Genomic DNA, 19,270 nt, shown 5'->3' on the forward strand with positions numbered 1-19,270 from the left:
CAGACAAAATAATGAAATATAAGAGTTCTTAGGATATGATCTCAGAATACCTATGTCACATGATAACTAAGTGTGCTGGCTGAGAATTATATTGTACTACACTGCAAGTAGTAATGGACTTAGTTTGCTTGGCCTGAACTATATTGCCAGCCAGAGATTCAGAGATACTTGGTAAGCAGTTTAAACTGGGTTTTATTAAAATTAATATATCTAATTTTTATAATGTTTATTTCTTTATAGCAAAGATGTGTATATTTAGAGCATGTATATTGAGAGATGGAGCAAGAAAATAGTGTTTTATATTTCTCTTAGGTGATTTAAAGATTGCATGCTTTATAGCAATGTTTGGTACTTTTCCTTTAAGGTACTGAAACAGGTGATAAGGAACTATACAGTGTGACATACAGTTGTAACTACTGTAATTGCTATGCATAATCAAGGTATTTTAAAAGCTTATATCTAACTAAAGGGAAAGCTCTAACTTATGCTTTAAAAAATAAGTGATATTCACAATGATTTCTCTTTTGCATGTAAAAACACTGATACGTATCTTCTAAATCATAGAAAATGATTAAAATTAATCTTGTATGGTTTTAGTGTCAAATGTAGTGGTTTTTTTGTTTTGTTTTTCTGCTATTTCTTTGAAAATTAGACATAGTAAAACCTTGAATATCCAGAAATTAGGTAACTTCTGGTAATAAAAGAGTACATGACGTTCCCATGAGTTAACACTAAATATGAAAAAACCCACTTTTACCTTAGATGTTGTATTAGGTTGTTCTTGCACTGCTATAAAGAAATACCTGAGACTGGGTAATTGGCTTATTGTTCTGCAGTCTGTACAGGAAGCATAGGGGTATCTACTTTTGGGGAGGCGTCAGGAAGCTTCCAATTATGGTAGAGGGCAAATGGGGAACAGGCACATCATATGGTGAGAATAGGAATGAGAACCGGAGCAAGTGTAAGTGAGCGGGGCAGGGGGGTTGGGGGAGAGTAAGAGAGTGAGAGCAAGAGAGAGAGGGAGGGAGGAAGGCAAGGGTTTGGGAGAGAGTGCAAGAGAGAAAGAGAGTGAGTGAGTGTGAGCATGCACTGGGGAGGTGCCACACACTTTTAAACGACCATATCTTGCGGGAACTCACTCACTATGGTGAAGACAGCACCAAGCCGTGAGGGATCTGCCCTCATGACCCAAACACCTTCCATCAGGCACCACCTCCAGCATTGGGGATTACAGTTCAACCTGATATTTGAGCAGGGACAAATATCTAAACTATATCAGATATAAAAATACAGCTTGAATTCAGTAGCCTTTGGCATTCATAGTTTCACATTTCATTAGAAGGAAACATTTCTCAATAAAAGAACACCCTGTAATATTAGAATGAGATACAACATTTCACTTTCTCGGAACAAAAAATTAATGTAAATGAGTTTAGAGGGATGGTTTGAAGTTAATAATAAAGAATAATCAATTGACTTCACTTTTATAATGTTGCTGACAGGATTTTTCTGAAAATTATTCCGTTATAAGATACCTAGATGCTCTATAAATTATATTTTAAAAAGATCTTTTTAAATGCTTAGCTGAGCTGCCAAGAAAGTAAGTGTGTAGAGACAAACAACATTTGATGAATAGCATTGCTGGCTTCTTCCACATTGAAGCAGAGCTGGTGGCACCCCCTCATTCAGTGGTAAGGACTACATGGGTTCTGCTTCCTACAGTGTTTCTAGATAGTAACAGCTGGTATTCTAAACATGCAGCTTCCCTGAGCAGTGGGCAGCAAGCTCAGACTGTCTCCTTTTGCAAGGACAGTATAGATTTACTTTAAAAAGCGGGAGTGTCTATGGGAGCCCTTTCTTGCTTTAGGGCTCTCACATGATTTAGGGTTGTAATTTCCTCCTTGATCCAACCCATGGTGTTTCCAGCTGCACCTTCATCTAAAGAAACCTTTACAGGGGACTGTGTGCCTTATCCTGCTATTGGTCTTTTTATCTAGTAGCAGAAAGTATTCGCAGGAGCCTATTGCTGAACAGTGGCTTGCAACAGAGGAAGCTCCACTTTGCTCAACAGTAGGGAAATCTCTTGGGAAAAAACACATAGACGCTAAAACTCAAGTGCCGAATGAATGTGGAAGGCAGGACGACCTAACATGTACTAATATAGAAACCTAGAGTTTTGAGTTAGAATGGCTTTGTGTGAGGGTTAGGAGAAAAGACTGTGGATCCATTTGTTGACAGTTGAGCTTAAGACCTCTACATAAAACCATTAACTTCTAAGGCTTTACCCTCAATCAGAGAGTGGGCTGGAATAAAATCTAACAGCCTGAGGGGAAGAAAATGAGGACGTTTCTCTTGCCTTGGCTAGAGATATGGGGGTAAAAGAGGCTTCCCTGGGAATATGTAATCAGTCATACTCTCATGTGATTTAACATGGTTAACCTTCTTGGCCCAAGAAATTTAAAGTTGAGCAATTCAGTTGAAGTGATACTAGATTGATAGTAACCCAAAGCAAGACAGAAGCAAACTCAAATTCGATTTAGGAATCATTCTCAATTGAGGTTCCTCAGGATCCTCACGGATTAAGGTGTTCATGTTCTTAAATTACAGACAATTTGAGAAAGCAAGCTAATCCCGTGAGAGTATTAGTTTTCTACTGCTGTATAACAAGCTACCACAAACTCAGCAGTGCAAGACAACACCCATGTATTATCTCACAGTATCTGTAGGTTGGAAGTGTGCGTACAGGTTGGCTGGGTCCTTTACCTAAAGTCTCACAGGCTGAAAAAGACCACTTGATACTGTGGTCTCATCTGAGGCTTGGCGTCCTCTTCCAAGCTCACTCATTGTTGACAAAATTCAGTTCCTTGCACATGTAGGGCTGAAATCCCATTTTCTTATGAGTATTAACCAAACACTATCCATAGCTCCTATAAGCTGTCTTAGGTCCTTGCCTCATGGCCCCTCCAAAGGCAGTTCACAGTATGGCTGTTTGTGTCTTCAAAGCCTGCAGTAGAGTCTCTCCTATTTTGAATCTGTCTAACTTTAGGAAGGGCATGGTCTCTTTTAATGGTTTGCCTGGTTAGGTCAAGCCCACTCAGGACAGTCTCCTTCTGATTAACTAAATGTGAACTGATTTCAGACCTTAATTATATTTGCAAAATTCCCTCACTTTTGTCATATAGCATAACCTTATCATAGGAGTGAAGTTTATCTTATTCACAGTCCTGCCTATTCTCCAGGAAAGTGGACAATACAGGGCATATGAACACCAAGGGATAAGAATCTTGAGGGTCATCTTAGAATTTTGCTTACCACAATACAGAATAATCAGGAGAATTAGACCTACAAGAACATTAGATATATGACTTATCAATTACAAAATACAAAATAACCATTTAAATTATTTTTTGAAATAAAAGGGGTCAGGTGTGGTGGCTCACTCCTGTAGTCCCAGCACTTTGGGAGGCTGAGGTGGACAAATCACTTGAGGTTAGTAGTTCACAACCAGCCTGGCCAACATGGTGAAACCCCGTCTCTACTAAAAATACAAAAATTAGCCGGGTGTGGTGGTATGCACCTGTAATCCCAGCTACTCGGGAGGCTGAGGCAGGAGGATTGCTGGAATCCAGGAGGCAGAGGTTGCAGTGAGCCAAACCAAGATTGTGCCATTGCACTCCAGCCTGGGTGACAAGAGTAAGACTCCGTCTCGAAATAAAATAAAATACAAATAAAAGAGGAAAATAAGATAAAATAAAAATAAAAGAAAGAAATGAAGGATTACACAAGGATTACATGATAAAGAATGATGAGGCATATTTGGAAAAGGCCAAATAGACTTTCATATTTGTAAACCACAATTATTCAAATTAAAAATGTAATAAACAGATTAAATAATAGACATATTATTGAGGTATTGATGCATCACAAACCATTCCAAAACTTAATGTCTAAATAACAACCACATATTTAGCTTTTGATTCTGAGGGTTGACAGTGTAGGATGGGCTCAACCTTCATGGTTCTTCTAGCTTATGTTGTGCTTTCTCAGAATTTGTCATCTTTGGGTTGAGTGAGTGACTTCTGATTTTGGCTATACTGTCTCACATTTCTGGGCTTTTGATGTTGATTCAACTCCCATGTGATCCTTTATCCTCCAGGAGGTTATCCATGGGTCCCAAAAGCATGCAAGACGTTTTGTGGCCTAGATTTGAAACTGGAGCCCTGTTATTCTTGCTGCATCCTGTTGTGCAGAAGGAATCACAAATCCAAGTAAAATTCAAGGGCTGGAAAAACAGACTGTATCTTTTCTTAGAAGGAGCTACAAAGTTGTATCTCAAAAAGGTATGAATAGATACAGGAAAGAGTAAAAGATTTTAATGATTTTTGTAAGATTACTCATACCTGAAAGGAGAATTAGTAAAATAAGATAGATCTAAAGAAATAAGTCAGTATGAAATATAGACAGAGAGATGGAAAGTGTTAGGACAGGTTATGAGACATGAAGATAATATTGGAAACTGTTAGCTATGTCTAATTAGAGTTCCAGGGAGAAGAAAATATAGAATGAGCAAAAGGCAATATAAGAGATAATGGCTTATACTTTTGCATTTTGAAGGTAGTTCAACAAATCCAAAGCACAATACATGGAGTATATACTTCATGTGAACATTTTAGAACTCCCTAAGTACGTAAGAGATTTAAAAATCAGTCAAAGAGAAAAATGGCATCTACAATGGGTAACAACTAAGTTGACAGCAAACATCTTAATAGCAACAGCGGAAACCAAAAGATAGTACAGTAATACCAATAAAGTACTGAGAGAAAATTACTATTAGCTTAGAATTTAAGCTGGCTAAGCTACCATTAAAGACTGAATGAAAAATAAGGACATTTTCAAACATGCAAAAGCTGAGAATGTTTGGTATCAAAACACCTTAATACCTAAAGGGATGCACTTTTTGAAAAAGGGAAATGAACCAGAAAAGAGGTCTGAGTGTAAATAGGAACGCTGTAATAAATTGGTAAAATGTGAGTAAATTTAAGCAAAAACTGAATATATTTTATAATTATGATGATAATGACAATGACAATAATTATTTGGGGAGTAAGATAAACCAGAGTATTAATGTATTTAATAACAACATTGTGTAAGAGAAGAGGAAGTGATTGGTTAAAGTATTCTGGAGTTTCAGCTTTTTTTTTTTTTTTTCCTTTGGGAAAAGGGTTGTAAATTTTAATAGCTTTAGACAGTGAGGAAAGTATGCAGTTTACATTTTTAGAGTGATTAGTAAATGAATAGAAATAGAGGAAATAAGATCAGAAACATTGCAGGAGAAAAAATGAAATTAAAAAATCAATGAGAAGGCAGTAAAGGAGTGAAGAGAAATAATAATTTTTTAATCACAATTTAAATAAGTGAATAATAATAGTTTATAACAATACTGCATTAGGATAAAAAGAGGCATAACTACTGACAGAAAATATAATGATATTAAATAGTTGAAAATGAAAGGATTACAGGCAACTGCTCACCAAAAGAAAGCTTAAATACTTATAGTGTAAAATATATACATAGTACATATACATATATGTGTATACACATAGTACATAGTACGTAGAGTATATAACATATAACATTATTAATCATAAGCAAGGTAACTAAGTAAAGGTTTATCTCATCAGGAAGAGAAAAGCATGTTAAACTCTTAATTAGTAATATAACCACAAAATATTTAAAACAAAAATTTACATATTTAAAAAACAGGTTGATAAGTTTATCATTGTAATGGAATATTTCAGTATTACATTATCAGAAACCAATAAAAGAGCCATCCAAAAGTTTTAAAATTAAAAATGTAAGCAACATAATCAATAAACTTGAGCCAAGAAATTGAACAATTAGGGAATAAGCATTCTCTTTAAGACCAACTGTAATGTTTACAAATATTAACCAATACTAGGCCAAAAGAGTAAGTCTTAATAACGTAAAGTGTTGGAATCTTAAGGAGCATTTTTTTTCGGATCACAGTGTAATAGTTACAATCATGAGTAAAAAAGAATTGTTTAAAACATATATTTGGGAATTTGAAAACACTCTTTGAATAATTCTTAGAATAATATTTAAAAACCTATGAAAATTAAAAAAATACTTGGGACTAAGTGATAATGAAAATATCAAAAGTAGTAGTGTACAATTTCTACTTCTGAACAGGATGAAATAATTTGCAGTAGGCTTATGAGCTCACCAAGAACAATTAGGAAAGGCAGATTAAATCGTATTTTTAAAAATATCAGATGTAGAAGCAATGAGGACTGAGAATCTAAAAATCTAGATTTGGGGAAACTTCTCAGAGATGAGCTGAGAATCTGTAGCCAATTTTTCTCTGTAATCATTCGCCAATTCTGGGAGTAGACCAAAGGTTGAGAATCTGGGCTTGGCAGTGGGCCACTGCTAGAGTATAGAGAAATTTCACCAGCAACATTTTTGGTGACTGTGTTAGGCTAGAGTGACATAATTGTTATTCACTCAAAATAACTTTCCTTTTCAAGATATTTGCCTCAATCATATTACCAATTTTCCTTTCAAAATACTTGCCAAATTCTAAAACTAAAGGGAAGCTAAATTACTAAGCAAAAAACATCTGATAACCAGAGCTATGAATTTACTAGTCTTGTATTACTGAGGAGATAAACATCTTCAGGATGAGAGCCCCTTAAGAATGTACCAGGTAAGAGTTGACAGCTCTGGAGATTGTGGTGAACTAATGCTGACGGTTTCTAGCCACTTTTTTCTCTTGGGTACACTTGCTTTTTCCGGGTGCAGCAAAAGCAGAAGTCAGCAGACTATGGCCCATGGGCCAAATCTTCTTGTTGCCTATTTTTTAAAATAAAGTTTTATTGGAAAACAGCCTTATTCATTGATTTACATATCATCATGGCTGCTTTCATACTATAATGATTGAGGTGATTAGTTGCATAGAAAAGTCACATACCTCTGCGCTATAGGTGAGAATTTGGGCTTGGCCTCTGATAAAGGGTTACTAACGGGGACAGAGTGATCAGTACAGCTTTTGGCAGTTCAGTGAGGCTGGCATGCCAAATTCTTAAGCTGTGCAGGACAATAGTCCAAAAATGTAAGTCAGAAACCTTTGAAAAGTATATTAGAAATCTCTATAGTCTTACTCTCTCTGTGTTGAGACAAAGACCTGCCAGGCTTTCAACTGAAAACCTTGAAGGGCCTCACCATTAGAATAGGGCCACATTAAGGTGTAATGAATTAGTTTTATCAAAATTTTCAGGTGGTCTAAATTCAGCTCAGTCCCTGAATGAGTAAAAGTGATCAGAGTATCACTCTTAACTGCCCAGCAGAGGAACACACGGACCTTCTTAAGTGGAAAATAGCACTGTATATAACCTTTCTTAAGTATGCAGTTTCCTACATCCATCAATTAAAAATTACTAGTACACCGTAATCATATACCAAGAGAAAAACAAAAAACAGAATATAGGAGCAAACTCAGAAGTGATCCAGAACTTGGAGGTAGTAGACAAAAACTTTAAAATAACTATGTTTAAGATGTTCAAGAAAATAGGAAAAATATTCTTGAAAATAGATGAAAAGGTGGGGAGTTTCACCAGAGCATATGAGTATAACTAAAATAATGAACATTCTAGTATTGAAAAATATGGTATCTGAAGTTAAGAACTCAATCGATGGCTTAACAGCAAATTGGATACAGAAGATGATAGAATTAGTGAACTTGAAGACAGTACAATAGAAAATATTGAAACTGAAGCACAGAAAAAACAGAGTACGAGACATGTTAGACACAGAAAAATGGTCCAACATGTGTGTAAATAACATCCCAAACTAGATGACAGATTGAAAATAAGGAAGAACAGACAATATTTAAAGTGATAATAAACATTTTCCTAAACTAATGAAATATATCAGACCACATATTCAGTTAATTCATTGTAAGCAAAATGAATGCAAAGAAAACCACAATTTGCCACATCATAGTCAAAATGCTGAAAAAACATAGAGAACAAACTTAAAAGCCTGACAGAGAAGGAAAGCCTGACATTATCTTTAATACTGACATGTTATTACAATCAGAACCATAAAACAATAGAATGACATGTTTAAAGTGGTGAAAGGAAGAAAACTTTTAACCTATCATTCTCTACACAGCAAAAATATCTTACATAAGTGAAGACGAAATCAAAATGTTTTTCAGACAGAGAATTTGTTGCCAATGCACTTGAAATAAAATAAAACTAAATGAAATTCTTCAGCCAGAAATAAAATGATTATAAAGAGAAACAACAAAATTCAGTAAAGAATGAAGAGAGCCAGAATCAGTAAATATATCAATTAAAATAATTGACTATTAATCAGACAAAAAACCCCACCATCTTGTTGAGTTTAAAGTATTCATAGAATTAAAATATATGACAATAATAAGGTCAAAGGCAGGAGGACAAATGGAGTCAAAGTGTTGTAAGGTACTACTATTATTGAAGAAATGGTAATGTTGAACAGTTTGATTAGACTACCAGGTCCAAGTTGGGTGTTCTAATGTCCAAGGTAATTGTTACGATAATGGTAAAAATACACCTATCAAGTTGATAGCAGAAAAAAAGATGTAATAAAATATTTGGCTGATTCAAAAGAAGAAAAAGGAAATTCAAACAGATGGGAGATAGAAAATAGGTAGTAGTTGTAAATCCAGCTATATCACTTATTACATTAAATATAATTGGACCAAGTACCCTGTTTCAAAGAAAAAAGTGGTCATACTAAATTAAAAACATAACCTAAAAATGTGCTATTTACATGAGACATTTTCAGTATAAGGATATAAAAATCACTTTGGAGGTGGCTAACGTAATATTTAGATTTAGGAAGAAAGTAAGTAAAAGAAATAAATTAAGCCTTCAACTGAAGGATACTCCTCCTTTTTTAATTGTATAAAACACGTACCCTTTCCCAACAAACTGCAAACAAGACAGCAGGCTTAGATGGTTTTTACATTTGACATTTATTAACCACTTGAGGTGCTGACATAATATGAACAGAATAAAAAAGCTTCCTACCTCATTTGGTGGAACGAATATAATTCTGAAACCAAAACAAGACAGAGAGAATGAAAAAAATAGAGAGTCAGCCTCACTTGTGATCACAGATGTACAAATCTTAAATAAAATTCAAACTCAGTAATGTATAAATAAAAACATTTCATGACCAAATAGAAATTATCTTAAAATTACAGGAAGGATTCAGGATTAGAAAATATATTAGTGTATTTCATCATATCAATACATTAAATGAGAAATATCTTGTAATTATTTCAGTAGATACAGAAAAAACATTTGAATAAAATCATTAATCATAAATGATAATGTTTTTTAAAAAGGCAATGTGGCTTAGACACTGCAGATAAATGGGAGATAATAAAGGGAATGTGTCTAAAGCTAGCAGCAAACTTTATATAGTGTGAAATTATAGAAGCATTTCGATGAAAATCGGGGACAAGATAAGAATACATGCTATAATCCCATCTATTTGTTACTGCACAAAAAGTCTCAACTAATGCAGTAAGGAAAAGAAATAGGAGGTGTGAGGATCAGGAACTCTCCCTTCCTTTTTTTCACAGATGCTATGTAATGGAAAAATCTAAGTGAATCTACCAATATTAAATTTAATGAGAGAGTTTAGTAAGATTGCCAGATAAAAGATCATTACATGGAAATCAATAGTATATATTCCTATATTATTTATATATAATAGATATATGCATGTATCTATAGATGTATTAATACAAAATAAGCAATAAAAGCTATAAGCCACCCGATTATCATCTTAAAAGATGTACATCTTCTTTATGGAGACAAAATAAAATTAATTATAGATCATAAAGGAACACCTATAAATGGAGAGGTGGAACATGTTTAGGGATGAGAAGAATAAATTATCATATAATTTTATCTAAATTATCTGTAAATAAATACAATTCAATTTCTCTTAAACTTCCAGTATTTAATAAATACCCAACACTATTCTAAGCACTTTGAATTTATTAACTTGTTTAATCCTCAAAGCAGCTGTGGAGTATGTAGTCATTTTATATGTGACTACAGATGTGGAGAGGTTTGTATCTGGTCACACAACTCATAAGTGGAAGTGCTAGCTGTCTGACTCCAGGTCTGCTCTCTTAACTATTACTACATTCTGCCTTTCTAGGATTCTTCATGGAATGTAATAAGCTGGCTATCAAATTCGTGTGGACTAGTAAAGGAAGAAAAAGCCAAAGCCATTTGGATGACTAAGGAGTATGAACAGTAGTGGTGGGAGAGGCATTTAGTCTATCTGACACCAGGATTTTCTATTTTAAAGTTGTGATGATTCAGATAATGTGATGTTGGTTCAGATTAGGTAAATAAATATACAACATATTATAAAGCCCCCAAAGAGACTCATGCATAACAATATATGTATGATAGATATGGTTTTACTTGGAGGAAAGGATAGGTAAGTCAAAAAATTCTACGTTGAAGCAATTGGTTTGCCATGGAGAAACAAAATTAGATTTCCCCTTTACACTGTACATAAAAACAAAATACAAATGGATTAAAGATAAAAATGCAAAAAGAAAACATCAGAATTATTGCAGAATATCTTTTTTTTTTTGCTTAGGAGTAGGGAAAGGTGTCACACTACCCAAATTACAGCTAATAAAAAAAGATTGTCAAAGATTAATGAAATAGAATATCATATATAGCAAAAAAAAAAAAAAGACAATGCAAACAAAGTTAAAAGAGAAGAAAAAGTGTGGTGACGTTATTTGTAACATCTATTTCAAAGAATTTCTGTCTAGATTATCGAAATAATGCCACATATTAATTTTTTAAAAGACAAACCAAATAGAAGAAAAAAGAAATACAGTTTAAGAAGAGGGAAAGACTCATGTTAGTGATCACCTAAAGGTGATTTTAGAAGGGAAATGGACATTAAAACAATGAGATACTATTTCTTATAAAAATCTAAGTGGTGATGATGAAAGGAAATAGGAACTTAATGCATTTCCGGTGGCAGTATAAATTGATACAGTCATTTTGGATAGCAATTTACTTGTTTCTAGCAAAATTTAAAATGTACATAACTTATGACCCAGCAAATCCACTTCTAAATAATTATTCTAATGTATAGGTTGGGCAACTTTTTCTGTAAAGGGCCAGATAGTAAATATTTATTTATTTATTTATTTGTATTTTTTATTTTTCCTTTTAATTACATTTATTTTAATGCTGAATTTACTCCCGTGCCATAAGTTTTTGTTTCTTCTGGGATATCTTTTTCTTCTGGGCAACCTCCTCTTCTGGTTTAGGAACAATCTGTTCCTTTTCCGTGAGGATCATCTCAATTTGGCAGGGAGAGCTCATGTATGGGTTAATCCAACCATGAGCTCTGTAGGTCCGGCGGCGCATCTTAGGTGCTTTGTTCACTTGGATATGCTCAATGACCAGAGAATCTACATCTAAACCCTTAAGTTCAGCATTACTCTCTGCGTTTTTAAGCATGTGCAGCAAAAATTCAGCACTCTTTTTGGGCCACCGACCTTGTGTCCAGCCCCACTGCTTGGCCTGCGCACACCTGCCAACTCCACCATTGTAACGTCGGAATGGTACACACTGTTTCTGTAAAGTGACGTCTTTCAGATACTTCGTGGCTTTTCGTATATGCATACCCTTGATGGCCTGAGCAGTTTCACGAGTGTTCTTAAAGTGAACACGAAGATTGGAACCTCTTGATTTGCATGATTTCGTGGGGTTCTCCGGGTCAAGTGAATAGCGAACCATTTTCACAGATTACCTCAGGCTGCTTAGGGAAAGAGCTAGATAGTAAATATTTAAAGCATTTGTAGGTCATAGGCCATATGGTCTCAGTTGTAAATATGCAGCTCTGCTGTTATAGTGCAACACTGAAATTCAAATTTTGTGCAATTTTCACTAGTCATGAAATGTTATTTTTCTTTAGACTTATTTTTTCTAACCATTCAAAAACATAAAAGCCATTCTTAGCTCACAGGACATACAGAAACAGGTGACAGGTCACATTTGACCTCACATTTGAATGAAAAAAGCTAGTGGCTGAATTACACTGTATAATTTATTAATGAAATGATTTGTAGATATTCTATGTATATTTCATGTGTATATAAATATGTATGTAAAAGCAAAATAAAATGACTGGAACAATATACATTAACTCCTGATAAATTTAGTAGAGTTCAGAGTAAGTGCTCAATAATTTTGACAAGTTTTTTCTCTGACATCCCCCAGAACTCTACACTACTATTTTAGAATTGCCTTTGACTCTACACATATAGTTCCTTGTGCATTCAGGTTAGCTGGTTGTGTGAACTTCTGGAAAGCCTGCCTATAATTTTTACCATACAAGAAGTTACTTTTAAAGTCTCTCAAATGAGAAAAAGAGTTTATTTTTCTGGGATTTTATTATATCAGCTTTACTGAGTTGCTTGGCAGGTCTTCTTATTTAACTGGTGTGTGCATTTTTATACTACATTGGAAACTGACAGTAAATAAGATGTGTATCAACAGTTGGGCCATAAATTAGGGTAACCTTAGTTCTCTTTGGACTTAACTTGCTGTTCTCTGCCTCATATTATGTCTTTTTTCCCTGGCTTACCATCTTTCTTGTGCTTCTTTAAAGTAGCTTTTAACTGAAGTTCTATTTTCATATCTTCTCTCACAAGTTTTTAGTTTGATAATTAGAAAAATAGTGATGCAGGGAGTTTGGAGGGGATCTCATTTTGAGGGAAATAATGTATTAAATTGTTTTCTCATTGCTGTATAACGTGTTTTCACAAAAATAATCTTTAGTGACTCTTGGGACCTTTCTGAATTTGTAATAGCATTTTGTGTTTGTCTCCATTGACCAATAAACTTCAGTTTTCTTCACTCGGAGTGTCTTTAAATTTTCAGGTTTATCAATTATATCTTGTACAATATGTGTTATCTATTATATGACTATTTGAACATTTAAAAATGCAGTTTAGGAGTGTGAACTTTTCTATCCTTTTTTCCAAAGATTGTAAGAAGAAATTAATTTGATTTCTCTATTATTTCCTTTTAGTTTCAAGTGCTTCTTTGAGCTGTCATTTTCAAAACAGGTTATACTAACTATTGGGCTACCTTCCTATTTTTGGTATGTGTAGAGAATTTCTTCCTAATGATTTTGGATTACTCTAGATGATGTGTCTTTAATTATTTATTGATATTCTTAATTTTTAGTTTGTTTCTAGCATAGCACAGTATCTCTGCTTTCTTGTTCGTTTTGTTGGCTTTATTTCCAGTGTTTGGAAAGATGCTTTGGCCTTCTACCTGAAATAAACTATGTAATTTTATGTTTATTTATTTGTGATGGGGTCTCACTATGTAACCCAGGCTGGTCTCTAATTCCTAGGCTCAAATGATCCTTCCTCCTCAATCTCCCACGTAGCTGGGACTATAGGAACATGCCATCATACCTGGCTGTATGTTATTTTATACGTGAATTGTCTGATCTCAGTGTGGCACTATAGAATATAAACTTTACTCTTTCTGAGTTAGAGAGAGCCTTCTGTATGGACACAGTAAATAATTTTACAGTGTTATTTTAGGAGTACTTGGATAGCACAGAAGAGAAAGATTTTTCAGGCACTGGATAAACATGAAAGAGAAAAAGGATACAGAAAGCACAGGGGGATTGTAAAGACTAACTTCATAGGCTTCATAATTTGCCAGGAGTATTTTATTTATGCAGAGGATTTGGACAGTATTTTAATTGCCTTTCCATTTGAGATGGTAGTATGACTCTATTGGAGTCAAAATCCTTTTATAAAGTAAGCAAATACCATGTGTTGTCTTCTACAAAAACTCTATTTAAAAAAATAGTAAAGCAAAATAAGGAATGCACAGCTTTTTCCATGTAGAAATTATTCCCTTATTAAGTTATTTAAGTAGATTTTCTTAGTGAAGGACCTTGGAAAGAGATCATGGAAAAAGAACATTCTTTTAGGGGGGCTTCTGAAATGACTCAAAATGTTAAGTAAAAGGAACACTTGGATGACTTTAAGAAAAGAGAACTTTACCATTTTACAGGAGAAAAGTTCCAGGTTCCTTTAGGATGGCTGCCACATGTAAATTGAAATTAATATTTGTAGTTTTCTCATTCTGAATTATATATGGTTTGTCAGAGACCTGACTAATAATGATTTGCAAGATGGGGCTTAGAATGTATGGATGACCTTAAGGTGACAATCTTGGGAAACCATGAATTCTGGGATAATGGAAGACACCTTGCAAAGGACAGAGTGGGGCTGTGGTGTCCCTTGGAGTCGTGGTGGTGAAAGGAAAGAAGAAAGCAGCTGAAGATATGGGCACTATGGGAACAAGATGATTTTTTTTTTTAAGACAAATCTTGTCCCTCCCACCACAAGAAGTGCCACTTATTAAAGCAACTACACTTCAGTGAAGCCACAGAAGAGGGTGCTGTTGAACTGAGAAACCTAGTAAGTCAGCTTACCTCCGTTCACCCTCCATTGCAAGATAACTTGTTACTGCTCATTCTAAAAAAGCCAATACAAATAATCCTCAACAGAAAAAGAAGCCAGCACTTTTACAAAGTTACAGTAAGTATAAAACAAAATTAAAATCAAATCTTCTTAGTAAATTACACACACACAGAATGAAAGCACAAATAAAAAGGGAAGAAATCCAAGAAAAATGACAAAACAGGAAAACTGAAATGAAACATCTGAACACGAATAACCTATATTAAACAAGCAATTGCATTATGAAAGGACACCATGAATCAGACATTCAAAAACTCACAGTTGAAATGGACAAACAGGAAGATATGTGAAACAGCAGCTGACTGAACTTGGGAAAGTAAATGGTGACAAAAGACAAAAATCATCTCAGAAATGAAAAGTAAATCACAAGGTAGACAAGGGAAGATAGATATTCCAAAAGTTCAATAAAAGACATAAAGAATAGAAAGAGCCAAGAAAATAATCTGAAATAAGAGAAATAAAAAGGATCAGAAAGAGAATTTTCCATATATTTAGTTCAACACCTTGAACTAGGAAACAAGTGGAAAATTAACAGATATGGTATTTAAAGTTATAATAAAACTTTTTTTGAAATAAAATGAGATCTGAATTTCCATATTGAAAGGACTCCTGTTTCCTGTGTACCTGGGAAACTTGATTTATAACAATCAACTTTTAAGATATAGTATTAGACCTTAAAACAAAAGGGAAAATAAAGGCCGCCTGAGCTTCTAAGCCAATAAATTAGTAATTTAAAAATTAAAAATAATTAAAAATGAAAATAATTAACATAGAACCAATTTAGCATCACACTTCTTGATATCAAAATAAAGCAAGAAAGCAATGGACATGTGTTTTTAAGAAATTATAAAAATGAGTAATCATTTTAATTGATTATGAAACATTGGATAAGTAAAATACTCATATATCCACAGTGATACTCAAGATTACTTGTGAATTGCATTTGGAAAAAGTGCTGCTGTTATTAAGAAACATTTCAGACGTATCCTTCGTTGATAAACATTTTGCTGAAACATTTAGATGTGAACTGTCATGGTATCTGCAGCTCACTTTTAAATGTTCCCGCGAAAATAATATAAAAAATACAGAAACATATTTGGAATTTTTCATAACAGCTACATGGCATTTTAAAAAGTTATTCAAAACAAATTGCCAGATTTCAAATATTTTTGTATACCTAAAGAATATCTTTTATATTGAGTAAGAGACATTTTGTGAGAAAGAAATGTATTTCATCTTAGACATTGTTGTTTTAGATTTTTGGAATAGCCAATGAAGAGTGACTTTGTCATATTTCTTTTATACTCTTAGAATTAATGTCAGTGATTTAATTTTTATTTTTTCAGAAGATATTTATTAAAACTGCTGGTGCCTTAACAGGAATCAAGGCACTGGAATCAAACTGCACAAGTGGTCACTGTATTCTTCCCACCATTGACCACAGTAGAAAAGAAACAAACAAAAATACATCATTTGCACTTAAGAATGTCCTTGATAAGGAAGGAAAAATATTGAGTTGTTTGCTTTTTTATTCTTGAGTTGTATTTATGCATTCTTAATACAAGTCCCTTTTTGGTTATATGATTTGCAAAAAGTTTCTCCCATTCTGTAGACTGTTTTTTCATTCTGATTGTGTCCTTTGAAACAAAAGAGTCTTGAAATTTGATGATGTCTATACAGTTTGTCTGCTTTTTCTTTTGTTGCTGTGTGTGTGTGTTGTTTTTTTGTGTTTTTTTTGAGACTCTTGCTCTGTCTCCCAGGCTGGAGTGCAGTGGTGCAGTCTTGGCTCACTGCAACCTCCATCTCCCGGGTTCAAGCAGTTCTCCTGCCTCAGCCTCCCAAGCAGCTGGGACTACAGGTGCGCACCACCACGCCTGGCTAATTTTTGTATTTTTAGTAGAGACGAGGTTTCACCGTGTTGGCCAGGCTGGTCTCGAACTCCTGACCTCAAGAGATGCACCCGCCTCGGCCTCCCAAAGTGCTGGGATTACAGGCGTGAGCCACTGTGCCTGGCCTGTATGTGTTTTTTATACATAATGTAAATAAACTTTTAAAAGATACACTGTGAAATGCTTTAAAGCAAGTTGTGTTTTTTTTTTGGTCAATGAGTATTTACTTTAGTTTATTTTTTAATTGAGGTAAAAATATCTAATGCTAATAGATATTAGTTTGCTAGGGTTGCCATAACAAAATACCAGAGACTGGATGGCTTAAACAACATAAGTGTATTTCCTCACAGTCTGGAGGCTAGATGATGTCAGCAGGATTGATTTCTCCTAAGGTCTCTCTCCTTGACGTGTAGACGGCCATTTTCCTCTAGTGTCTTCATGTGATCTTTACTGTCTCGGTGTCCTGCGCTCCTCCTCTTATAAAGATACCAGTCATATTTGAGTAGGATCAACCCTAATGACCTCATATAAGCTCATTACTACTTTAAAGACCCTGTCTACAAATACAGTCACGTTCTAAGGTACTGGTGGTTAGGCTTCAAAATGTGAATTTTGGGGTTTGTTGAAGGGCACAATTCAGCCCATAACAAATACATAACATAAAACGTATCATTTTAATCATTTTTAAGTATATGCTTTAGTGGCATTAAATACATTTATATTATTGTGTAACTATCATCCCCCCATCCATCTCCAGAACTTTTTTCATCTTGTGAACCGAACCTCTACCTGTTAAACAATTACTCCCCAGTGTCCCCTCCTCCCAGCTCCTGGCAGCCACCATTCTGCTTTCTGTCTCTGTGAAACATGTTTTGAGGCAGTTTTTTTTTCCCATCATTAGTGAGAATCTTCAGAGTTCTCTCAAATTAAGCTAGTTATTTTTATGCAAATTCTGCAAGATATCCACAAACTTTTACCTAGATAAGAGGTTCTTGAAGCTCTTAAATCATATGAAAATTTTGTCTCTTTTTGTATATCTGCCTTTTTCATGGGAGAGATTCTAGAGTTCTCATTAGATTCCTTAACTGAAGCCCTAGAGACTTAGCCAATCTTGTTTCATCTATTTTTCAAGATAATTAAAGTTTAGTAATTTTTAAGTTGATAAGCTGATGTGTAATTCACAGAAAAGGCAAAAGGAATTTTAATGTTTTTAGGTTTTATTGTCTTGAAATCAAATGTTTACTTGCTATTTCTCAAAGGGTCAGTAACTTTAAAAATCATTATACTACATTTTCTTCATTCGAAAAGTTTTTAAATTTACTGTTTCATATTGTCCTAGATATGGATTATATCAGCTTTGTATCTCATTGTACATGTAGATATTAGAAATATTGTCTATATAAAATAACCTCTCAGAATTATTTTTATTTCGTTTTATTCATATATTTATTATTCAGTCAATAAACATTTGAGTCTTTTTGATAAATATTAGATATACAAAGAAGAAGAAGACATGGGTTTCATCTTCAAGGAAGTGAAAATAATATACCTAGATGGCTATAAACAAATTAATATATTAAAAAGAAGAATAAATAAGAGAATTGGTGGTTGGTCCAAACAGATATAACAGCATGGGGAAACTGAGAGACTCCTGGAGGTGCAAGTCCCAATGGGGTTTGGCCAGTAGTTAAATATAACTAAAACAGTAGACTGTTAAATAGAGAAAGGGTTGCTGGAGATGAGGCTTGAGTTTGGTTGGAGCCAGGTTTTGAGGACCTTTAAGTGCTATGAAAGAAACACCCTCTTTTGGACAGAGAATTCTGAAACATTTTTGTCTCAGAGAAAGACAGGATCTGAGAACATTAAGTGATGCTAGCTCATTTTATTGCATAGTTACTTAATGTAGTCTGAATACTTTTATAGTCATTTAAAATTTTTCAATGGTAGTGTTTCAAAGATTATTGATAAATACTGATTATTTCAAAAACTTAAATATATGCATTTCACTATATTTCATATTTGATATATTTAAATATTTGCTATATTTCAAAATAGTATTTGCCCTAGCTCTGTGTTTTTAAATTCTCTTTTCCAGCTATAAGGAAGACCAGATGGATGAGAAACTAATGGAACCTCTGAAATATGCTGAACAACTTCCTGTAGCTCAGATAATACACCAGGTTTGCATTTCATTTTATTCTTTTGAAAGAAACAAGATTTTTAATCACTGAGAAGTAATTGCTTTTGTTAGGTTTTTCAGAATCAATGTGCTATAGCTGAAAGGCATTCTGGGCTGTCTATCCCTATTTAGACTACCCCTATTACAGTTGAAAGTCCCATTCAAAGCACAATATTAAAAGGCTACTTGCTGTTTAACACTAGAATTCTTACTTACATAAAATATGGGATAAAATAAGCATTATCTTTTGTGCATTATTTAATTATAAAATTTAATTTCAGAAAACTTTCATTTTGACCCATTGTGTATAGTACTTAGTGATAAGGAAAAAGAGCTGCAAAAATATCATTGAGTGTAATTTTTTGGAGTCACTAAAAAGAGAAAACAGTCTTGCCCTGCATCCTTTACCCCGCCCAATCATCAACCCTTGCAAAGTATAATTCTGCATGTCATGTGGGCAATTTGTTCATTTCCAATTATAATGATTTTATCATCCTTTCTACATAACTGTAATCGTTGAGAAGGCAGTGTTGTAAGCATGTAAGCTTAGACTTTGTACTATAA

At 34.0% G+C, this 19,270-nt stretch overlaps 2 protein-coding genes across 2 annotated transcripts in view; one reads left to right on the forward strand and one right to left on the reverse strand.

Moving 5' to 3' along the window:
• The window catches only part of PIGK (phosphatidylinositol glycan anchor biosynthesis class K), a 132,551-nt gene that overhangs the window by 80,567 nt on the left and 32,714 nt on the right, over window positions 1-19,270 (forward strand). The window contains exon 10 of the mRNA XM_003807789.5: window positions 18,623-18,707. Within this exon, the coding sequence (XP_003807837.2) occupies window positions 18,623-18,707 (85 nt within the window). The remainder of the gene's footprint in view (window positions 1-18,622; window positions 18,708-19,270) is intronic.
• On the reverse strand, window positions 11,301-16,064 carry LOC103784303 (large ribosomal subunit protein uL22-like). The gene has a single exon (XM_034967927.3). The coding sequence runs from the start codon at window positions 11,859-11,861 to the stop codon at window positions 11,316-11,318; it is 546 nt and encodes a 181-aa protein (XP_034823818.1). The 5' UTR covers window positions 11,862-16,064; the 3' UTR covers window positions 11,301-11,315.

Source organism: Pan paniscus, chromosome 1 (assembly GCF_029289425.2).
Source record: "Pan paniscus chromosome 1, NHGRI_mPanPan1-v2.0_pri, whole genome shotgun sequence".
In the NCBI taxonomy this organism is placed as follows: Eukaryota; Metazoa; Chordata; class Mammalia; order Primates; family Hominidae; genus Pan; species Pan paniscus.